Here is a 14,477-nt window from a genome sequence, read left to right on the forward strand (position 1 = left end):
TGCATATTATGTGTATAGAATAAAAGTCATTTTACCTTTTATATGACTGTGCTAATAACGACGTACACTAAAATTTACAGAAAGTAAGTAAAGCAGAAATAAAAAAGTACTACAAATGTCAGATTTCTCGTTAATGACAGAATTTGTAAATGTCAGCGTCACAGTTTTAAAAACGTTAGGCATCCGTCTGTCACCTCCAAGCTTTTCACGTAGATTTACACGCCGTCCAGTAAATATTTTACCTGCAATAGGAATATGGTCAGACATCAATAATCTAAAATTGATTAAATTTATTGAGTATTGTCGAGTACGACGAAGCTTTACGTAGAAATTTAGTTGCAGCCTGTACGTGAAGGGTACGTTGTCCGAATTTATAAAATAATACTGTAGTTTCTAAGTGATATTTACGTCATATATTTTAAATTAAAAACATATAGCATGTTACATATTTTATAGGGAAAAATCGAATCATATACATATTACAAATATTTAATAAATAATATCAAAATCGGGATATACGACGTTTAAGTTTTGTAGTACATTTTGTTTGTTTTTTGTTGTTTTTGGAATTTCGCACAAAGCTACTCGAGGGCTATCTGTGCTAGCCGTCCCTAATTTAGCAGTGTGAGACTAGAGGATAGGCAGCTAGTCATCACCACCCACCGCCAACTCTTGGGCTACTCTATTACCAACGAATAGTGGGATTGACCGTCACATTATAACGCCCCCACGGCTGGGAGGGCGAGCATGTTTAGCGTGACGCGGGCGCGAACCCGCAACCCTCGGATTACGAGTCGCACGCCTTACGCGCTCGGTCATGCCAGGCCAGTACATTTTGTAATAAATAAAAAAGTTATAGTTAAACTAAAAGTAACGCTAGTTTCGTATTCAAACAGGTAGTTAGTATATTAATCTCTTCAAAGTAAGCCTGTCGTTTTAAAAATATATATGCACACATACATTTAAAAAATTAAAACTGTGTTAATTTTTCCTTGTTAAAGTAATGTAAAAATTTCTTGTTCATGTGTAAAGGTTTTGTTTGGTTATTGTTGTTGTCTTCAATGCTCGTAATTAATAAGGACTTATAACGGTATAAATTTGTTATTTGATAGATTATTTAGGCAGAGTATTCATGATGAAACTTTGTAAAATGGACGGCAACTGCCTGTTGTGGAGACACAAGTGTAGAGGACTTCAAGGCTTGAAAACGAAAGGCGGAAGACTTTCGAAACGTCGTCCCTCTACACTTGTGTCTCCACAACAGGTAGTCGCCGTCCATTCTACAAAGTTTCATCGGTATAAATCTGTTTTCAATACGCATTATGGACGCAACACAGAAAGTACATCGTGTGGCTTTGTGCTTACAATAAAGAAACAAAACTGATATAAACGTCACGAATAATAAATAATGTTAAGTTCTTTATTATTATCCAAATTAAAGCAAAATATTGTTTATTTGCAATAAAGGAGAACATAGACACTGACAAAAAAATAATAATAAAACATTTACAATGTCGTTCATCAGAAATATAATTATGCTCGTTATCCATAGCACACTTGCATTCTCAAAAATATAAAACAAATAAAAATTGAGAATGTAAATATATATTTCAAACAAAGTATTCTTTCTTCCAGAATTAAACTTTTTTCCAAAAGAAAAAATAAAAAAGATAGAGGTCAAGGAAGGATTGCCTCTCAGTTTAAATTGTTATCCGCCCAAAGGGCACCCGCAACCATATGTGTTCTGGATGATCCAGCCCAACAGCGGTGAGCCTCGTAATATCAACAGGTAGTCATTATAACACTGTATTAGTTTGTTTTCTTGTCGCATATAATGATGAAGTTTTCACTTAAAAACCTTTTAAATCACTTTTTTATCACGTCACGTGTTACCATTTATCAATACAACATATTTCTTTCATTTCTATGAATAAAACCCGATAACTGAGCGCTTTCGAGGTGGGCCTTTCTTATTCAGGAGCAAACTGGGATTAAGATTCCCATTTTGCCCCTGAAGAAAAAGGCCCACCTTCGAAAGCACTCGGGTTATAGGATTTTATTTATTTATGTCGAGACTTCCTGAACCTTTGTGTTTTTCTAACGTCATGAAATTTTCACTCCTGTTTTAGATATGTTTGTAACATCTGTTAATTCTGTTGTTAAATATATTATTGGAATATTGTTAAGACATAAAACATTTTTACTTAAGAGTTAGGTCTACTTGCGACTGCAACATGTGTGTGTATATTGGAATATCCATCTGGAAATATTTTTATGTTAGTCAATATGATTCCTAGGTGTCCTGCGTTCGAAACCTGTCATCCTCATTAACCACGCAAATGCTTTACTAGTTAAAGATAAAAGAAAAGAAAAAAAGTTAAAATATATTATCATTTATAACGTTATGATCTATTGTTACAGCATGATATTTTTTTTTCCCAAAATATTTTTGTAACTCAAAGTCAATTGTAATTGTATTTGTGTATGGACACATATTAGCATATTTACACAAGTAACAAAGTAACAATACTTATTCATGTAAATTGACTGTTATAAGATATTGGGTGAAGAGAGTTTTAAAAGTTTTAATTGTTTAATTTCATTTCCATAGGGCATAGGGATCCGATTTATCATCTGTGTTATCCCATATTCTAATACCATTTTACTTCAAACCTTTTTTACCAATATCTAACCCTGATCTCCAAAATACTCATTCAATCGCTTCTTAAATTTTTCATTGTTACAACCACTGCAACGTCTAAGACAGTGTATTCCACCTTATAAGAAAAGTAGCGTTGTTTTGACTGTCTGAATCTTATACATCTTCAAAGTGTATCTTCTAATTTTACTAAGTGCAAAGTTTTTGTACGAAATTGTCAGTTAAACTTATGAATTCCAAACTTTTAATGATCTTAAAATCCACAATAACGTTCTCCCTAACCATTCTTGTATCCAACAAATATGTGTAAAAATATTTTAACTTCCCTTCATAGTATAACCATTTAAACCCTGAAATGATCCTGGTTGTTTTTCTTTTAAGCCCCTCCAATGGTCAAATATATTTTATTAATTTAAATATAATGGCCAAACCATTCACGCGAGGCCGAACCTTTATATCACACAGTGAACCGACGACTTCATTTGACTCTTACTCGACATTACTATGTATATAATGTAATATTCCATTTTCTTTATTCAAGCTATATATTATTTTGAAAGATTTGATGATTTGGATATAGCTATGCTCACATTTTATTATTAACTAACATCACTCAGAGTTTTCCCAATTATTATGTTAACTAATACACATAACTTTAATTTTATGAAGAGTAAAATGTATATGGCAGCTGTTTATCGAAATCTCTCTGTAAAACTACATCTTTTTTGATACAATTTGAAACACTTATTACTTTATTTTATTCTTTTTACTTGATCAATTTACTACTTATTACATTATCAATTTAATGTAAATCTCAGCATAATACTCTTTTTTTTTAATAGAACAAATTAATATACATTTTATATATTATTTAAAACTTATAAATGTTCAAAACCAATACAATAATATTTTTAAATTGTAATTTTCTCATAAAAAAACGATAATTTCGGTTTTCTTACCAATATCTTTTTTTGGTTAGTCACGTGTTAAATTTTATTGTAGACTCCGAAACATATTATATTAGTGAGATAATAAGTAATAAGGATATTATAAGAGCAAGGAAGTTGTAGAATAATTTATATAGTGTTTACTGTAACCTTGGGCAACTGTTTTCTTCGTATTGTTTTAATGTTGTAATTTGTTTATTTGTTAGAGGGCACATAACGTTAAGATCGAGGCGTAGGGAACACGAAGATTGTTTGTGACTGAAAGCTTTATACACGTAGGTTTATCATGAATGACTAAGATCGGATATTTTTTCAGAAAATTTTTAATGCTGAAACCATTATTGATATGGAATGTACATATTTTCTGATGCGCGACTTTTTTACTTGAGCGTGGTGTACTTATTTTTTCAGTGGGCCTGGAGTTGCAGCTCCCATCTTAATCTGGCCCTGGGGTTTACAAAACATCTAAAACAAAGAAAGTTACAGGTATAAATACGACTGAGCCAGTAATTTTTCAGTTAGTAAAGCGTTAGTGAAAAGTGAAGTATTCAGAACAATGATATTTATGATGTTTATTCTGTTAATCGATCGATTAACCGTGAGAGTGTTCAAGCAAGTTTATGAGTATGTTATTCGTAGTACAATTATCGAGTCAATTTCAATTGAGAGAGAAAACGTTATTAGTGGGCTTGGGCTCAAAAATAATATTGTAGGCAGGTGACAGAATTAATAGCCTGAAGCAAACGTTACAGAAGAAATAAACTCATTTGTTATCGTTACGCATACTATATTCTTCTGGTCTGAACTTCGCATTATTTTCGTCAAATAATTCTCTCATCGGAAAACAGAGTTACATCAATATATTAAAAATTGCTGAACAATAATTTGTTGTTTTCGGCTCTTCTGGAGTAGCTGCTTGTATCATGGAGATTTGTTACAACTTGTGTTGTAATTTATTTTGTGTTTATCAAATACTTGTTGATTATATACATTACACTAGTACTTCCTGTTTGACTTAATTTTGATTAGGATAAAAGAAAAAATGCAATAATCTTTCTACCTATAATATTATTATTATAATAAATAAGTTTACTCAACTTGTCAGTTGTTATGGTTTTATTCAGACTAATTTGCCTGAGAATTAAACGTCAAAGTGATCTACCCACTGTTGTTTTTCTAATTAAGTTTTCTGTTTGGTGTTTTTTTTTAGACAAGGGGCCATATCTCTACTATTTTATTTTATTAAGATGCATTTATTTAACTTCGTTCAATATACGTTTTAACTATATAGGTTTACGTATGGCTTAAATCTGTGTGTTAACGTCATTGACTTTGTGTATAAAACCAAAGCGTACATCACTGTGTTTATTTTCTTTAAATTTCGAAACATGACATTCAAATAATCTTCTGGCCGATTTGGAATGTAAACTGAAAAATATCTAGTTTTCGAAAACAGCGCGTTCGACCTTTATCCATTAATTTCGCTTCATAGTGACCTCAGCATATGACAGAAGTTTATGTTACAGATCACCGGCAGAAAGAACGTTTTGTTTATTAACTAAATAATAATCTGACTGTTATATTAACACGCAACGAACGTTAATAATTAAACGCGCGGTCTTTCATTCCGACCCCACTTCCATCATTGCTGTTATCTGCTGACTAATCATCAAAAGTTGATCCTAGCTAAGTAAAATTGTGACAAGATATTTCAGAATAGAGGCGTCGCGATCCGTTGACACACGGGTCCGTGCCCCAAATCCTAAATTGGTGTCTTAAAAAATCAGAATGGAAAACTATGATCGATATCATACTAAAATGCCGAAAATTCCCGGACCCATAGGCGCCGAGCTTCGAATCTTTTTAGAAGCTAACGAGGCCTCCGTTTCAGAACAACTTACATTAGCTAAAACTTAAAGGTTAATCAACTAAACGTAACATGAAAGGCGAAGAATTAAAAAATTACTATGTATGCTTCTGAAAATGTTTAGCTCGTATGTTATTAACTTCTGTAATAATTTAGAAAGTTACGAGTCATTGTATGTGAATTACAACTATATGAAGATATTTTTGAGTAATTTGTAGCCCGTGTCATATTTTGTTGATAAATAAAATAGTTTTATGTAGGTACTTGTTTGTTTAACGATGGTGCAGTAACTTTTTGTTTTGTTTTTTTGCATACTGTGCCAACTTTAAAAACCTGGTTTGTTTATTGTTGTTGTTTCCTTTACGACATAAAAAGAGTAATATACATAAATATACAGTTATAAAATGAGAATTAATTATATATATGAAAAAAATGATATATATATATATCACTAAAGTTAAGTGTAACTTTAAGGTCAGGGTCATACACACACACGTATATATAGTAAAAGTGGTCAAATTCAAAGGAAAGTTAAAGTTTAGTTTTGTAGTATGGATGAATGTCGTTTGTAGACGGCGGAAAATGTGAGTTATTAACCGGTTTCGATTTCAGTGAGTCGACATTTTTACACACTCCGATAACAATGTATACTGTATCTTTTTATATGCAAATCTTGGTCGTTTAAAAGAGCTATGTGGGAAGGAGTTAATAATTTGATTTAATTAACTAATATTACGGGACCATCAAAACGATTTTTTTTATTTTGAAACCTAATAAACTAAACGTTTACTTTGTAATTTTAAACATTCAAGTTTTTTGGACCGTCGACCTTTGAAAATTATTATTGTTCGGGTTGTTTTATGGCACTGTTGTTTATGTGCGTGTGTTTGTTAGGAGTTAGGTTAAAGTTAAGGTTTAGTAATGAATTAATTAAAGCTAACTCATCCAATTTTCCAAAACTGTGTTGTTTAAATTTCATCAAACTTTTCAACAGTTCACGAGTGACTTTAGATCCTGAGGGAGGCTTGCACTTTTCCTATGTTACCTTGGGCGACAGCTTCAATGACGCCGTTTACTCCTGTTTTGTGTCATCATTATTTCGGAATGAACTGAAAACGGGGAATAAAAGAAAACTAATTGTCATTCCAAGAGAAAGTAAGCTCTTCTGGTTTTACGAATATTACCTAAAGTTCATATTTATATATTAAATCTCGAAAATGAAATGCATCATATGAACTATCCACTTATTGTTCATATATTAACAGTAACAGTAGAACTCAGTTTACATTAACTTGATATCACATATTTCTTATTGGCCCTCACAAGCTACAAGTTTCCAATAGGAAGCGCCCCCAGTGGCGCAGCGGCATATTTGCAGATTCGCACCTCTAGAAACCGGGGTTCGATACCCGTGGTGAGCAGAGCACAGAGAGCCTTTTGTGTAGCTTTGTGCCTAATTACAAGTAAGCAATCAATAAACAAAAGAAGAATAGCGTTTCAGCCACACGCACTGCTGGCGATGCTAAAGTTCATTAGATGATCTAGGTTTACAGTTTCATTGCGATGTAATATCTTCACGTAATCCAAGCGTCAGGAGATAATGCTTTGCCAGTCTAGAATTTTTACACCGTAACATTTGTCATATAAATGTCTGGTATAAATAGAATTTAGACTGAGACTTTGTGTGGCGTGAAAGTAGCTAAGTGATACGGATCATCTACAGCAGCGAACCACACGGTTGAAATGCAGCCGTATATTATTTTCATTGAAAACCTTTACAGGGCTAGTAAATATTTAATATTATTAGCAGGTCTTACTGTGGTATAACATAAGTTTATAACCTATAAACTTCACCAACCTAAGTGTTATATATTTAAAGTCTAAATTCAGCTATTGTTTACTGAATGTTTGAAGTGAACTACAGCCTTCAATATATTTATTAAACCTTCCAGTTTCATACTGAACATGATAAACACGCATATCACTTGAAAACCATGACAATATTCTAATAGAAAATCTATTTTTGTACACATAAATGTCTGTAACTTTACATTATCTGCCTTAGAAAAACAAAACACAATTTTCTGAAATAATTAATAGAAGTTGTCTATTAAATGTTTTTATTCAGTTGGGGAACCTGTTACTCAACAACCAGTGAGACAGTATGTTTCACCAGCTAATAAACTTATCCTCAGAGGAGATGACTTACAATTGGCATGTATCTATGGTGGCATGTAAGTTTTACAATTTAAGGTTCTCATTCAATAAAATGAAACTTGGTTGTACATTTTTTTATCTCTTTGTAATTATAACTCAAAACTTATAAAGCTCTCACCCCATACCTTATTCCAAACTACAAAAAAAAAGTGAAATGCTAAACTTATCTGTTTCAGACCTTATTTAAAAGTTTCTTAGTAAAGTTGGATTTCTAGACTGCAATGACTTGGTACCATATGTACTGTGGGATACATAAATGTATTTGTTATGTATTATAGATGATTTATTTGAAGTATATTATTATTTGATTATGCTTACAATATAATAATTACACAGTTGTATGATTTTGTTGTGGTTAATCACCTTTTCATAGTTATTGTTTCCTTTTTGGTGTTAGAAAAGCATCTGTGATTCCACACAATTTTTTTAACTGTCTCCAGTGCCTTCCTCTGGTCTTTCTGGGCTTCCATGACTCAGGGTCATAATCCAGAAATCCAAATGGAAGTTCGAGGCGTCTAAAGAAGTATGTTGTGCTATTTGTGATGAAATCCTCAAATGACATGTCGTCAGATTTCCTGATACCTAGCTGGATGAATTTTGGGAGTTCAACCATGCTTTCCTTCTCATTCAACACCTTTACCATTGTTAATTTTGTCCCTGTTGATACAACTCAGTCAAAGAATGTCATACCATTGAGTTTCTCTTTGAGATACCTTAGATATTCAACAAAATTTTGAGAGGCTAATTTTTAAAATAATATAATTCACTTTCTTATACATAGTAAAACACTGTAGAAAGTTAAGATCATTGAAAAGAACACAAATGGCATCCTGACCAGTGAGCCATACTCTGAAATATATTAAAACAACAAAGATACTGATTTCTTAGAATCCTCTTTCCTTGTAGCCAGTGAGCTTAAACTGTCCTATAAACATCCAGATCTTGATCTTGATAGCATGTAATGCCATGGCCATTCATCATACGTGATGCAGTGTTCTAGATGTTATAAACTGCTTTCCACAAGGAGTGATGCTGTAAAGAATGGTTATGGCTTGTTCAAGATCTTGATAATTGTCTCCAAGTTGGTTGACCTGAAGTTGTCTTGAAGAAAACTTAAGGGTGCAGTCTTTAACTCCCTCTGTGGCTTCTGCTACTTCATCATTGTCAGGTGCAGTTTCATAACTGTATTAAGATTGTTGGAATTGGTTGAAAATTGCAATATCTTGACCAAAGGTAATCACATACAGTCTTTAAAAATACATCTCAGGATAATTTTAGGTATGATGCTAGCACATCAAATATAGAAAACTGTTTAATCTTTATTCTACCAGCATACATGCTCAATTTCTAACACCAGTGTTGTTTGCTATTGTGTCAAAGCAAACTACTTTTACACAATGAGTAACTCTTCACTCTTTCAGCAAATGTACCACAGCAGAAGCTTAAGCCTCTCAGTGATAGAAATCAACTTGGAGTTGGTTTACTCTTTTCCAGACAGGATCACTAGTAGATGATCCACTTGTTCTTTCCTGTGAGATCATTAAGGAACTTGCTATCTCAGTGAGCTGCAAGTAAGATTGTTAGCTGGAACTGTTTGTCAAAAAAAATAGAGAAAACCATTAACAATTTATCCATCCAAAGAATTCAACACTGGTTGCATAAATGGTTAATGGTTAGCTCCTGCACATTATGACCAAAGCTATGTCAGAAAAGGCAAATGTTGCCTTTCTGTCACTCAACTTAATGCTGTTCATAGCTACTTCAAAATCAGGAGAGATAGGATTTCTTCTTGCCCTCATTTTAGGCTTAGAATGTGAGGGTTCTCCAATTGCTTCTTTGTCACATCCTTTGAGCTTTCATAAACTATTGTCTTTAATGTTTTGTGATTGTAGAAAAGACACATAGCACATGCCTGTTTGAAAGTAATCTGTTTCCTGTTAGTTGAGTTTCTTCTAAGTTAAGTAATTAAGATATAGTTTTACTTTATGTTACAAGTTTCCATTTGCAATAATATGCTGATATAGGGTCAGCTGAAATGATACTGAAGAATCATCATAAGTACTCATGTATCTTCACAGAAATTTTGGAAAGTAATGTTTTATCATACAGAATATTCCAGAATTAGAAAGTGACAGCATAGTTTATTTATATGTAGAATTTATTGAACAATCTGAATAATATGGAATAATCTGAAATTTCCAGAATATACTAGAGCATTCTAGAATAATTTATAACCTTCCAGAATTATACAGAATTTGTAGATGTAATGCATATTATCATGAAAATCCCCTAAATGTTATTCGATATCAGTAAAATGTTATATGAGTTACTTATTAGTATATTGGTAAAAAACAAAGGGGTGAGAGTATTGTAACTACTGCAGATAGACTATCCAAATGAGAGTTACAAGATATACCATTTTTATAATTATCTTAAATTTGATGATGTTTTCATAATTTGTTATACCCTTCTCATTACATTGTGATTGTTTGAGTTTAGGGAAATGCAAATAGGCATGATAAAGCATTCTTAATCCTATAAGTAAATTGTAAGAGTATCATGAGTTGTTAATTAATAAACAAACAATGTAAAACCTATTAACTTTAATACAATTTACAGGCTATTTATTAAAATATTGTTTTTTGATAACCATAGGAAAAAGCATACAGGCTTTGAAACATGTATTATCTTCTTTAAAGGTAACTGTAGAATTATCTCATATTGAATTAAATGTAACTCAATTTCAACTTTTTTATCCTAATTTTGAATGGTGTAAGTCAGCTTGAATTGTCTTTAAATAAATAAAACGGATATTGAAACATGATGATGCAAGATTGTAAGAATAGAAAAATCAACATATTTATCTCCTGATAATAAGGAGAGTGTGGACCAACATACTTATCTCCTGATAATAAGGAGAGTGTGGACCAACATACTTATCTCCTGATAATAAGGAGTGTGTGGACCAACATACTTATCTCCTGATAATAAGGAGTGTGTGGACCAACATACTTATCTCCTGATAATAAGGAGAGTGTGGACCAACATACTTATCTCCTGATAATAAGGAGAGTGTGGACCAACATACTTATCTCCTGATAATAAGGAGAGTGTGGACCAACATACTTATCTCCTGATAATAAGGAGAGTGTGGACCAACATACTTATCTCCTGATAATAAGGAGAGTGTGGACCAACATACTTATCTCCTGATAATAAGGAGAGTGTGGACCAACATACTTATCTCCTGTTAATAAGGAGAGTGTGGACCAATATACTTATCTCCTGATAATAAGGAGACTGTGGTTATCTTTCAGTGTACTGAGTTAGGATTATCAGGTGACTTTTCTGTTATTTAACTTTTATTTTTTTATTCTAAGGGGCCTCTTTATCAAACTTATTTCAGAATGATATGTTTATCAATGCACCTGGTATTCACACAGTACTTAGCATTTTCAAACTTCAATTTTGGTGTTTGCTGAATTTTCCAAAAATGATGTACAGTTTTTTTCTGTGTTAACACATAATCTTTTTGACATAGTTCATTCAACCATTTTAACTAAAAGAAATTTCAGAAGAAAAACTGTATATATGCTTGTATAACTAATAAACTTACAGTGTTAATAGCTTAAATATTACAGACAAAATTGCTCAACATATGGTTTTAGTGAATTTTAAACTCTAAATACCATTTCAGTAAATGCCTTTGTCTTTTTAGATCTTCAGTCTAAAGATAAATGCAGCTTAAGTCACAAGGGGAATGATATGTTTAAATAGAGAGTTGCAATATTGAGTATTTAAATTTGCCTCAGAAACAAGTGTTACATTTTGATATATTCATTATATCTGTTTCCTTACTTTGCCCTTTTTCTAACTGATTGTTGAGACGGAAATATGTTAAACATGTTTTTATATAAAGGATTAGTAGCCTTTTTTGTATAACCATATGTGCATGATACAAAATTTTATTTCAGCTTATCTTTATACTTTCCTTGTAAAACATATCAGTAACAAAATGTTTATTAAGAAACATTAGCATTTATATGCCACTTATCTGTTTGCCACAGTACAGCATCAACATGTTAAATTAACTGATGTTAAGCATATTTTTTTATAATAAATGAAAACATTTTATTTGTATTTAAACTAGGGATTTTGTTTTTTCTTAAATGACATTCTTTAATTGTATATAATGCAGTTTTCGTGAACTAACACATAAATGTGTTTTTCATCTTAATTATTTAGGCCTATTCCCACAGTGAAGTGGTATTTCACCAAAAAAGGACCCCTACCCAGTGAAAGACTTGGTACACCTATCAAGATTGGTAAAATATTAAAGATTACAAATATTAGCAGTGACAATGAAGGCATCTACCAGTGCATTGCTAATAATGGAGTTGGAAGTGAACAGAAATATTCAGTAACAGTTATAGTAGAATGTATGTTTAATATTCATACGTTTTTGTTTGTTGTTGTTTTTTTTCATCTGGGTGTCAAATATACATGTGATTATTTGGTTAATATCAAGTTAACCAACCACCAAGAAATATAAGTATGCTACTAAATAAATATTACTTATTCTTTCTGTGTATAAATTTAAAAACTGAAATTTTTTTAAATAAAAAAGGCAAAAAATTATAATCTTTGAAATATAAAAAAAAATTTTCTTTAGTTCTCATAATGTAAAAAATTGTGACATGGTTGAGAATGAAGCATGAAAATTCAGTGATAAATGAACTCAACTTATCTAGTTACACTTCAAACTGAAAAAACTTGTGTCATAAAGAATTCGTTTCTATGTGCCTTATATGAGTGAATTATCTCTGGCTTTTACCCTGAACATATCTTGACGTGACACGTTTTTAAAAATCAAGCTGAAAAATTATAAACTTTAAACACATATTGTAAAGAAATGTACTGGTTAAAAGTTTCAATCTGTGAAATTCTTTACTTTGTGCTTGTTGGAGATCATATTACGAGTCATAAACATAAACATCTATCTAATGATGTGAGCATTTTACATAAATGTAAATTGTGTATTCACATAGAAAATAGAATATCAATATATTTTATCATAGCATTACCCTATTGGAATGTATCACCAACCAACACACAGGCTGCTGAAGATGAAAACGTTAGGTTTGAATGTTCAGCTAGTGGAATACCTCCTCCAAAACTTCACTGGTTGATAAATGGAGAAGCTATAGAAGGTAAAATACTTCCTACTGTTAAAGTATGAAAATCTAATGATGGTGTGAGGTCTGAATAATAGACTGAATTTATAGATTACCTGAAAAGGAGGTAAAGTTCAGTAACATAAGACCAAACTGTGATTGTAAGTTTTGTGTTAGGAAATATAAAAAAGTCAGAACTTACATGTTTCTATTTTAGTTTCAAATGGATTGTCCATTATATAAAGGAATTAGTGTGTTATGTTAAAACAATTTTGAATTTGTAAATCAGCAAGACACATGACAACCACAACCATTATAATAAGGTACTGTTGAAATGGAATGTGTCAGAACTACATTTTGACATAGTTTGACATTTTGTTATGCTAACAAAAATGTATTGCTTTTGTGAAGATATGCAACAACCTTTTGTGATGTAAAATATTCATACACTCAGATTGCAAAGATGCATTCAAATTAGGAATTTGGAATTTCCAAGATGGGGATATTCCTTATGCTTAATGGCATTGGAAAACAAAGGAATATGGGTCAACTTGGGACACCAGAACCATTTGGAAAGAGATGTACGAGATGTATCCCAGCAAAGGTAGGCAAACTGCAACATTTTGTAACAAGTGAGAAATCATGAACAGAAATGTCAGTGGTAAAAGCTATCTATTTATCCCAGGCAGCAGTATACAACATAATCTAGAAGGATCTCGATCTGGAAAGAATGCCAACAGGTTATGAGCAGAGACTTATAGCTACACTTCCTCTTCAACCATTGCATACCTCTAACAGTTTGAGAATGGCATAGGGAGTTATGTTACTTTTTATAAAGACATGCAAGTCAAGTTGCTGGATGCTGCCCCTATCTATTTCTGATCAGAGTGTCATCCTAATAAACTTATAGAAAGCTGCTGACAGGAGGAGTGTGTTTGAAACATGACAGCTTCACAGTGGAAACTATGCTGTGAAGTTATTTTCAATAATACATGGTCATGAGATACATAGAGCATAATCTAGCATAATATTTTGGAATAAAATCACATGAGAGGCTTCAGAAAGTGATGTTCCCAGAGTAACAGACACTTAGAGACAAGAAATCAATGACAAATAACTTTTTTGACATTACTGAAGCATTCTTCGAAATAACGTATATATTTTGAGATGACAAAATTAGTAGTAAAATTATCTTGGAATACAATCACACAAGAAACCCCAAAGTCATTTTAACATAACGTACTTACCTTCTATAAAATTAAGTTAATGTACTTGAAAAATATGTATACATTTAACAATAATGTAACTGATGTGTGATAACTGTGAAAGAAAAATAACATAACTGGCTTACTCTGCTGGAGGTTTTAAGAAAAGCCAAAGTAGTTTTACAGATAATCCTTTGTTTTTAAAAAAGAGAGACGTATTTGTCTGTCTTCCGGACAACTTTTATTTTCTATTTTATAGTATGCATTATATGATAGCTTAAAATTGGTGTGTAACTAATAATCAAGTTTATATGTTAATACATTTGTAATATATATGTTCAGCAGTTGAAGTTGTCATATAAATTACAGTGATTATGTTGATTCATTTTGTTATGACTCTTTAAGGTA

General features: G+C 31.8%; 1 protein-coding gene across 1 annotated transcript in view; it reads left to right on the forward strand.

The window, feature by feature from the left end:
* Positions 1-14,477, forward strand: part of LOC143227495 (neuroglian-like) — a 63,280-nt gene that overhangs the window by 47,784 nt on the left and 1,019 nt on the right. The window contains exons 5-10 of the mRNA XM_076458936.1: positions 1,636-1,789; positions 6,468-6,628; positions 7,602-7,707; positions 11,936-12,129; positions 12,769-12,923; positions 13,343-13,468. Of these exons, the coding sequence (XP_076315051.1) occupies positions 1,749-1,789; positions 6,468-6,628; positions 7,602-7,707; positions 11,936-12,129; positions 12,769-12,923; positions 13,343-13,468 (783 nt within the window). The 5' untranslated portion in view covers positions 1,636-1,748. The remainder of the gene's footprint in view (positions 1-1,635; positions 1,790-6,467; positions 6,629-7,601; positions 7,708-11,935; positions 12,130-12,768; positions 12,924-13,342; positions 13,469-14,477) is intronic.

The sequence above is a fragment of the Tachypleus tridentatus genome, chromosome 9, assembly GCF_004210375.1.
Source record: "Tachypleus tridentatus isolate NWPU-2018 chromosome 9, ASM421037v1, whole genome shotgun sequence".
Lineage (NCBI taxonomy): Eukaryota > Metazoa > Arthropoda > Merostomata > Xiphosura > Limulidae > Tachypleus > Tachypleus tridentatus.